At 44.0% G+C, this 10,384-nt stretch overlaps 2 protein-coding genes across 7 annotated transcripts in view; one reads left to right on the top strand and one right to left on the bottom strand.

Moving 5' to 3' along the window:
• ASB2 (ankyrin repeat and SOCS box containing 2) overlaps window positions 1-10,384 on the top strand; it is a 54,526-nt gene that overhangs the window by 3,320 nt on the left and 40,822 nt on the right. For all 6 annotated transcript variants that reach the window (XM_083838110.1, XM_083838112.1, XM_083838109.1 and 3 more), the window contains exon 2: window positions 1,480-1,613. The gene's annotated coding sequence lies outside the window, so the exon portion shown is untranslated. The remainder of the gene's footprint in view (window positions 1-1,479; window positions 1,614-10,384) is intronic.
• On the bottom strand, window positions 316-9,362 carry LOC310901169 (uncharacterized protein; the record flags this gene model as incomplete). Its single annotated transcript, XM_083840298.1, is given in 5 exon segments — window positions 316-766; window positions 769-824; window positions 826-873; window positions 6,221-6,420; window positions 9,321-9,362. Coding segments are annotated over 5 exon segments (426 nt in total). The 3' UTR covers window positions 316-686.

Here is a 10,384-nt window from a genome sequence, read left to right as displayed (position 1 = left end):
AAACCTCAGGCAGCACCAGTGCGAGGACACAGCCACTGGTGAGCAGAAGGTATGGCTCCAGGAGGAGTGCCACCAAGGAGCAGCACAAGCCTGGTAGGTGCCACTTGAGCCGCCCAGGCATCTTTCCTGGGTGCTGGCCAGAGCATCAGATCCAGTGTTATCTGAGGACAGATATGGGACTTTTATGGAACTGCTTTCTCTTCCATGTAAGGACACAGTTTCTCTTTTTATGCCAGTTAAAGTATTGAATAAGAGTGATTAATTTAACCAAAGTACCATGAGAAATCTTTTAACCATAGAAATCAGCTTCAGTAGCAACATTTTATAAACGTGGCTCAAAATTAGACTTCAGAAACCCTGTCTGTGTAACACCATGGCCTGGATTGCACTTGGCTGCACTCCAGGAACCCATCCAATACCCATGAGAGATTTCCAGCTGGGAGGGAGTCCAGGCTGTAAAATGGCCACTGACACCACTCATTTGACAACAGGTATTTTTTTCTAGCATGTTCAGACGAGGGGAATATATTTTATATTTACAGTCAGCAATAGTTGGACAGACAATCTCCTCTTCAGCTGTTATATACAATTCTGGACTCTGAAGCTTTCTTGCAAATCACAGCATTCAGCACCACAAAAAAAAAATCATTTTTAGATGATGTGACTCTGTTGAAGTAAATACTGTCCTATAAACTGAATAACAAGCTTAACAACGCTACAGTTTTTGTGGTATCATGTTCCCATAGCAAGGCTTCAAGGTCACGCTGCCTCTCTTGTAGTCATCTGACGGGATGCCTACGTTCTTTATCACCTTCTGGTTTGTAGCTGAGAGTCTCGTGCTTCCTGATGACAGCTCTTGCCGTGGAGTCCTCACTGTTTTCCAAGTAATCATTAGAAAGACACAAGGGAAATAGACTACAGTGTGGATATAGGTGCAACCTACCACCTATCACTCATACTTTATTGTCTGCATTATATGCGTCAAATCCTGCTGATATACAGGTTTCTTCCTACAGAATATGTTATTCTGACTGCTCAAGACCTTGAAGAAGTGCCTGCACCTTACAAAATCCATAAAGGACCAGGACATATGCATAACAACAATCTTGCTGCTGGGGAGTATGTCTAGCAGTGGGAAATGATTTAAGATGGCTAGTTAGGAGCACTCATGTCTGAGCACTCAGCTGCTCCCTCTACCACATCTTGAGGTCATCTCAGCAGTCATGAATTCCAAAACCAGAATTTGGTACCTCTTTGCACTTGCTAGTTTTTGAATGCTGGAGCTTCACATTTTCAGTGTTTTTTTTTTTGTTGTTGTTGTTGTTCGTTCATTTGTTTGTTTGTTTTTTCCCTGCAATTTTGAAGAGGCTTGAAACAGACCGTTTAGAAATAAAATAAAATAAAATAAAATAAAATAAAATAAAATAAAATAAAATAAAATACCCACTGTGCTTCCTTCCCCACCTCCTGCCTGAACAGTGTAGATTGCTGCCTGATCTACCATCCCCAAAGCATCAACTAGCCTGAGGTGTGAGAAAATCATATAAAGTGCCTCTGCTGGTGGAGTGGTCACAAAGGGAAACAACCCCGGTCTTCTCAGAGAACATGGAAAGGTAAGAAAGCAAGGTAACTGAAGGGATTGCATTTCAAGATTTAATTAGGAAAATATACTGGACCTCATATGTCTGCTAATTGTGGGCTTTAAGCTTCTGATCCCAGGGAATCTAATTTCTGGAAAAAACAGTGACAAAGATGGAAAAGAGGAATACTCTTCACCAAGGAAGGTATTTTTACTGTAAAGTAATGAATGGAGAATGAATATAGCCAGAGTCTGTAGTGATCCAACAAGGAAATCAGTCTAGTGTGATATTTCACACCAATGAGTGAAATGGGTTTTAAAGAGAACCTGGAAAAAAAAAAATCTGTATGGGGACTTCTGTGCTCTTGGAACAGGCTATTACTTCAGACTTGACCTCTTTGTGAAAAAAAGCCAGTGACTTTTCATAGTTCAGGGTCTAAATGTTGCCAAGAGATAAACTATTTATAGGCTTAACACCTGACTAGGTGTTAAATAGCTGTCGGTGATAAACCTCTTGGTGCAGAATTATTAATTCAGACCGAGACTGGACTAAAAAAAAAAAAAAAAAAAAAAAAAAAGGAATGCGGATTTAAGATGCGTTTTTAAAAATTTTGTTTAATGCATTTTCTGTAAGTTGTGTGTAACTCAGCAAGATTAGAGACTTTGGGAATGACAGTCAGGTCCTTTACCTAGATGTAAGTAACTGATCAGTGAATGTACATAAAAGAAAATCACCTAACTGTTTAAATACAGCACTATAAAGGAAATGGGTCTAACTACACTAAATGCCTCAATCTGCAAGCTGGATCTGTGCTTTACTGCATTCCCTAGGAGGTGGCCCCCATCTTGCTAACACAAATATTCCCTTGACCCCAGTATATTTGTTTTAAAAGCAAGAGAAAAAAAAATATCAAAGTCTGTTGGACTGACTTGCTTGTTTGGAGAAGCTGACAGGGCACTATTGACCTTAGACATATGGGGGGGGGGGGATCATGGAGCAGGACTTTATTCATTTTATAGTGTAATAAATGTTTCAACATATCACAGCCCTCTTGGTTGCCTTGCATGGTGCTACAGGGGTCACAACCAATCTGCCGAAAAGCACCGAGCTATAAAACAGTCTGGAGCCTCTTCTACTGCAACTCTAATCCTCTAATAAATAAGTGGAGAAAACCAGCCTGTGTCAATCACAAAAGAGAGGATGCACAAGTTTGGACAAGTTTGTCTTCCACTGCTGCCATGCAAATGTGTGCTCCTTGAGCCATTTTAGGGCAAGCTCCACAGTTGTCTGGAGGGAAAGAAGCCAAGCGCACTCAAACCCCAAGTCCTAGGGTCCAAGGATGTGTCTGTGTGGTCTAAGAAAAGCCCTAAGCAAGGCCAGTGGGCTGTAATTTGCCTAGGCAGGCTTCTTGGGTTGGCTGTAGCCAGCTATTGTATGGCTGTGTGGAGCCAATAGCACAACAGAGCCACCAGCCAGCCATGGAAGTGGGAAGCAAGGGGGCCAGGAGGCTCAGAGTGCTTATAGCCACTTTCAATCCAGCCTGTGATTGCAGTGGTGGTGGTGAAGCCATCCAAGCATCACTGCCCTATTCCTCATGCACAGCACCCCTGCTGACTGCTGTACGTGGGTGGAGTTTGCAACCCAAACGCTCCCTGTGCAAGAGGTGCACTTTAGACCCAATAGCAGACAAGTTTAGCAAGAGAGACAAGAAATACAAACTTTGTGAATCCTTTCAGCAACTTCATGTCCTCTTGGCCTAAACCAATTCCTGAACAGACATCACCAATAAATTGCTGCAGTGCCTGACAGCCGTGTGATGCAGTCCTGACTTACTGCTTCCCAAGCACAGTTGTACTGCTATGAGGGGTTTTGTCTCTTGCACTGGTATCAGTGAGAGAAGCGTGTGCTCCCAGTTCACGGCCATGAGGCTACGCAGACGTCATGGCCAAACCGGGCTGTGGCTGTCCCGTAGAAGGGACCTGGCTGCCCTGCCCTGTACCTGCAGCTTGACCCTGCTGACCCGGCACGCAGGCTTAGCCCCAGTCCCTGCTGTGCCCCTGGCCCCTGAGCTGGCAGCCGTCAATTCTCTGCACAGCTGGCTGGGATTCACTGGACCGAGGCTACGGAGCAAAATCAGGCAGTGACAATTGCTGTTATTACAGTAAAGAGCCAGCAGATGCTTTGGAGTAACACTTGCTGTCAGGCAACTTGTCACTGGTTTTCAGTAGGAAGTCTTCAAACAGTTTGAATTTTGCAACTTTGTTCTCTAGTTTTTGCTACCTGAAAGGAAATGAAGAAGTACTCAAGGGTGTGTTGGAAGAGTTAGTTCAAACACTGAGAATGAAATATGTTGGTAAAGGGATCCCTCAGTGTTGAAGGTGGTTGTAATTGTGCTATGCCACACAAGGAGGATTTCCACAGTGTTGGAGGAGTGCATAAAAATAAGTGCCCTTTGAGGGGGAAATCTGGTAGTGCTCAGATAGTTCAGCTTCCCAATGGCCTCCTGAAATAGTCGTAATGATAGTAATCAAAATACTTAATGATAGTAAGCACTGTTGTCCTGTGGTACAAGACATTAATGAGATCTGTTCCCAGGTATCATGTGTAATGTTCTGGAAAGGCAGACTTGCAGCAGACAGGTGCAGGCAGGGAGAGCTGAGCAGAGCAGGGGAACTGAGAGCTCGTCTGGGACAAGGGGAACTTGGCTGGCTTAATGCTAGCGAGAATGTGTCCCAGGGTGGATACCACTGCTTTCTATAAATAAAGCAAGGGCATAACACCAGGGAGAAAGAAGAGCTTGTTAAGCTAAACAGCAGAGTTGGCAGCAAAAGAAATAAAGGGCCATGAATCAATTAGAACAAAGTTTCTAATGAGAGGCAAGAGGTCTTGAACAATACATCACCGGGTGTAAAGGCAACTGGGGTTAGGGCTGTGTTGGCATCCAGTAGTCCCTTTGCAGACTGTCGTTGCAGGCTACACTCTCCCGAGTGCCCTCTAAGGCTGGAGGTGCCTAAATCACTTAGCCCATAGGCACTGAAGGTCTCCTGGGGGCTAAAAGCTCTGCATCTCCATGTGCCCAGCACTGCTTGGGTTGAATAGCTTCTTGCTTTTGCTCGCACCTATGCCCCATCAGAAGTGGCTGATCACCAGCTGAGATTGTGAGGGAGAGCTCACCTCAGTGGGGTGGCAGTAGGCCATCAGGACCAAGTGCTTAGCGATATTCATCAAGACCCACTTTATTTTAAACATGACTTGAAGAGGGGGCGGCAGTGCTCCTCCACCCACACTTGTACAAAGCAGCTTTACTGACAGACAGGCTAAACAGTGGTGGCTAATCCCCACTGACTGGCAAGGAACCTGAGCTCCCAGATCTCAAGTCCCCTTTGGCTCCTGGTGCCTATAAATCAGGATTGGCACTGCCAAGTACTGTTGTTCTGCAGCCCCTTACTGTGTCTAGCCCAGATTTCTTAACTCATTTTTGATGGGTATCATTATATTCTGAATGGGGATTATACATAATGTTTGCTGACAACAGCAGGGGACAGGACTTAAAGATGCAGTGGATTCAATTTAGTACCTTACTCCTGTTACTGTACTATCATGCTAATTTATTTTATTAAGTGAATAATTAGAACAAGGGAGATGCATAAAGTTGGATGGAGACTGTGTGCAGACAGCAGCAGTCCTATGTCGCATGATCTGATATTGTGGTGGGGGGATCATAGTCCCTACAGTCACCTTGGGACTGTAGCTCCACTTATCCTATGCGGAGACTAGCAGCAAGCTGAGTGGCTGCCCCATCACATCTGTACTACTGCAGCCTCAGAGCTGAGAGCTCAAAGGCAATTAGTGGTCAAAATGAGGTTAGGCAAAATACAAACAGCAGCAATGGTGGAAGGGGAGTTCCTCAAATTGTATGCCACATACCTGACTGTCAATTTTTCAAGCTATGCTAACAGTTTATTTTTCTTTCCCTCTGTTATTTCATTCAATTCTACTTCTACCTGGGACTTCGTATTGGCCATCTCCTCTTCACATCATTACCCTTAAAAAACATCTGAAACTTAAGAACTTGGTTCCTGCCTGCCACAAAAATAAATAAATAAAATAAAATTAAAAAAAATTAAATTAAATTAAATTAAAATAAATAGTGCACTTCAAATGTGGATGAGGAACCTGAATGTGTTGGGTGAACTGCCAGCTTATCTAATATCCTGAATAGGCTCATTAGTTTCCAGCAGATTGACAAGTATAATAATCGACATGTCCACACTGAGACTGGAGCATGAGGGAAGATGCTCAGGGTTGTTGTTAAACCCAGCCCAAAGGACTTTACAGCACAGGCAGAGACATAATAAGCTTCAGTCTGCAGAGGCTGCAGTGCTGACTCGCGGGCCATGGTAAACTACAAAAGCACTGCATTCAGGTTGTGTACTTGTGAGAAAGGAGGGGAGAGAGACACATCCTTTGGAGAAAGACTATCGTTTGCAGCTCTTCCCTTGCTCCAGCAGACTGCCCGCTGCTTAAATGCCCCACTGACTGCACCATGTATGAAAGTGCAAATGTTCCCCACGAACAGCCACCACAGTCACCCAGGGACACATCAGGACTAAGCCCTGACACCAGGGCTCTTCTCCTACCTCAGAGTGGGAAGGATGCTTACATCTTGCTGCTTGGCAGCCACCTCTGCTTTCCACTGGGACGCGGCTTCCATCCCCTCTTCAATTTCTTGCCTATTGGCAATGAGCTCTGCTGTGACATGATTGACTTCAACCTCTCTCTTTAGAAACAGAGCCTTCTGGAGCGTATTTGTAGAGCTTTCCAGAGTCTTGCTGGGGGCCTACCAAGCGAGCTGGCTTTGCAAGTCAGTAAAGGCACACAGCAAATCCCCTTGTGCTTCCATCGAGCCAAGTCAGAGTACAATAACTTTTTGTCTTAAAGCTGGCCAAAATCTCAAGTTCCACCCCCTTGCCCTCACAGTGCAGGCACTTACATCAAGGCCCCAAACCAGAACAGAAGTGTGACAGATTTAAGTCCCCATTTAGTCAAAGTAAACCACTGAGACATCCTTGGGCCATGCTAGGAGCTACTATGACCCAGGGTCCCATCTTGCCACAGCCCCCAGGAAGCATAAAGTGGGGAGAGCCCCTTCAATCGGAGGTGCAGCAAAGGGCATGGTGGTGGGGTTGGGCAGGACCTGCCCCATCACAACCTGTAAGGCTGGTGGGACGCTGCCACATGGGTCTGAACAGCTCTGACATCCGTGGAGATGGCTGGATGAGGCTGGGACGAGTGTGAACTGCAGCCAAGTCTCACTCAGGGCTTCGTTATGGTGGGATTGGTGCATGTTGACTGAAATGAATAGAGAGTTGCTACACACGGGCTTGCGTGTGACAGACTTGCCAGATACGGGCCTCTCCTCTGGAAAGATCTAACCTCGTGTGGTGTTTTTAATAGAACATAGAGTAAGTATCCTGGTTATCTCTAGGTATTTAAAGAGGTGCCAAAGTTAGAAGATTTATCAACTTTAAAGCTGATAAACAAAAATAAACACCCGAGAGGTCAGTGCGGCCCACTCAAGCTCTGTGGTGGCCGAGGAGTTACCACCTCTCTTTCTCATGGTTCCCTGGAGTGTGAAGTGATGAGAACATGAAGCATGGGTCAATACCTACAGTTATGTGGGACAAAAAGGGGCAAAGGAGAGTGGAAAAGGAGCAGGGCAGGTGCTGAGGTACTTTCCACTTTCTGCACAAAGGAAGGAGTAGCTGAGGTAGGACACACAACATGTCACAGACCAAACAGGAGTGGTCCATAACTAATGATGCTATTGTAAAAGACTTGGAACTAAGTTTTATTTCCTTAACACAGCATGTTTTTCTTCTTCAATTTTATTACTGGTTTGTTACCTTATTCTCATCATGAATTACTGCTTTTGGGTCGTTCTGTGTATAAAACTAAAACCATAATATTCTGATGTAAAATTTACTTTGAGGGAAGTCCCCATGTAGTAACGTGGCTTGGCCCAAATTTGAGCAGACATTTTGAATCTACTGCATGTTTGGCATCCTGCACTCATGACACTGCTTTACTTGGCTGAGAGGGCTGGATATATGCACTGTACACTGAGAGGGCAGCATTTGATCTAAGAGTTAAGAGGTTGCTTTGATTTAAGGAGAGAATGCAGTTTTCTGGGATTCTCTGACATATGAATAGGCAAAAAGATTTGTCCAACCTCACGGATGATGGAGATGTGAGTGACACCTTTGTCTTCTTCTTCCCTAGGAAAATACGCAACACTCAATCAAATCAACAAAAACATTACCCAGATCATGATTTTTTTACTCCCTGTTAACTCATCTGTATGCGGTGAAATAGCCCTTGGCTTCAGCAGACATTTTGTCCTTAGAAAAAACTTCATAACCAACCCTCTCTATAAAGCTGTTAAAGAACGGTGTCACACAAGAATACGCAGAAAAAGCTGAACCTCACGCAGGGCTGCCAACCTCTTTGGCCTCATACCGCAGTATGTGAGAGAGGAAAGCATGACTTGTCCCTTATTCCTTGCAGAAAGCAGGCTGGAGGTGGCTGTTTTTCTTTTCCTTCCCTTGGGACCAGAGGAAGGGACTGACCAGATGCTAGTACTTTTGATACTACCACCCAGGCCAGAATATAAAAGAGACCTGTGCAGCTTCTTGACTAGTTGGTGCCAAGATTATACTTTAGTATGTACTTTAGCATACAGGGGCCAAGCAATAAACAAATAGTACTATATCTTGCAATGAAGAGAGGCATCCAGGAGGTAGACAGGTTTCCCAACAAGGTTCAACCCACAAAGTATCAGCAGGGCAGTCGTTATATAAGACTTTTCTCTTAAGTTTAAAATCAGTGTTTAAATCTGAAGACTTGAATTTTTATAAATCCACAAGCCCAGATCCTGATAGGCAAGAATCATGTATTTTTATCAGCATAATTCAGTGTGTCATGGTCTCTTGAACAGATCCTTCTTTATGGATGATGCTAAACAGGTCCTGAGGATTTTCTTCATGCGACGTTTGTCCTGCCACCTCCACAGAGATTAATACAGTGGTCAGAACTGCTGGAGGCTTGGAGAAAGTACTTGGATGGTTTTATAGGTTCTACAAATTGCAAAATGAGATATGGTCCCAGTTAGTAATTTTACTAATTTCATATAATAATCCTGGCAGATATGGGACGAAAAACAAGGCTTCTGTTACAGGGCTAGTCCCATTCAAAATGCCTTAAGTGCTCTTTTGTGTTTGATTTTTTTACGGTTACAAATTTTGGAAGTCTCGAATGTCAGGACGGAGGCCTTTGAGGGCAGGTTGCAAAAGAATGGTCCTGAAATGTGCAAAACTAATGGGCATGTCTGATAAGTTGCTGATTCTTCGGAAGAGAGATTCTGTTGGAAAGAAATGCTGCCAAAACACGTGGGAAAGACTCTTTTGTGCCATTTTGAGAAGGCCCACAAGCAAGTCAGCCAGATGTAAGGCAGCTAGGCAAGTAGGTTTGGACAGTAATTCCGATCAAGCCAGTCGATGCATGTATGTGTCAGAGCTCTGTGGTATATAAATAAGTATCACAGTGGTAGGCACGTTGCAATTGAGCGGTGGATTAAGTGGGCTCACACATGAGCAGCAGCTGCACACACTCAGTTTCCCAGAGCTGTCCTAAGCTTTCTGGGGCTTAATCAACCAGTTGTGCACATGTGTGTCATATTACCTCTTTGGGGTTGTTCCGTCTTTTTATTTTTATTGACTCCATATTATCTGCTATAAATTTTAATTTTGAAATGATGAATCATCTCGCTGCCTTCTGCAATGTGCCTTCCCCATGTTGGAAGACAGATTTAAATTCTGTCAATGTGAGCCATCTGTAGAAATGTAGCAAATACCCAATAAATGGTTGGTGCCTACTGACATCACTCTGGCTTGTTTTTATTTTCTGGGATGCCACACTTAAATGCACAACACTAAGTTTACATAGAGCTGTTTCACATGTACAGGAAAGTTGCTATTCAGTCACTCCTCCTCTCTGTCCTAAATTCTTTAGAAACACTTTTATTTCTGAGAATTCCTTGCCACTATATTCCCCATAGAGTTTCCTTCTAAATTTAAGGATATGGCAAGTCTCCTACCAATCTCTGGTCAGCAGGGAGAGCGCATCAAGGAGTTGAGCTCTGCGGTGTTGAGCTGCCTTCCTGCCATGGTCACAGTGGTGTTCCCCTGGCAGCTTCAGCCATACCCAGGCAGGGGACAAAATATCATGGGCTTTGGGGCTTGCCCTGACAAATACTTCTTCTGCCACTATGCAAAGCACTGCCCAGTCATGCTAACACCCTTCTTTGCTGCACGTAACACCTTGGGGGAAAAATTCAGCCTTAAAGTTTTAAAATCAACTAAAAAATATACATATACATATATATATAATCAGTTCCCAAAATGTAAATGCTGCAAGTAGAATTTGAGGTTCAACATTAGATTTCTTTGATTTTTTTTCAAAAGCTGCCCAACTTGCTTGGTGCTGTCCTTTACACACAGTTCCCAGTCCCCTTTTTGCATCTGTGTGTGCATGTGGGTATGTCCACTGTAGCGTACACAGAGATACACAAATTTTATCTTCCTCCAAACTGCAGCACTGTGTATTTTTTTTTATTTGCACTGCAAAGTACGCTTTCCTCTCCGTAGTCAGCAAAAGTGGTGCAGAGCCCCCTGCTTGTATCTGGTTTACTCTATTTAATTATATGTAGATTAGTTTTTGTTTGTTTGTTTCTCTGCTAAGATACA

This window comes from Anser anser (assembly GCF_964211835.1).
Source record: "Anser anser genome assembly, chromosome: 5".
In the NCBI taxonomy this organism is placed as follows: domain Eukaryota; kingdom Metazoa; phylum Chordata; class Aves; order Anseriformes; family Anatidae; genus Anser; species Anser anser.
This window is presented reverse-complemented; position numbering and strand designations above follow the sequence as displayed.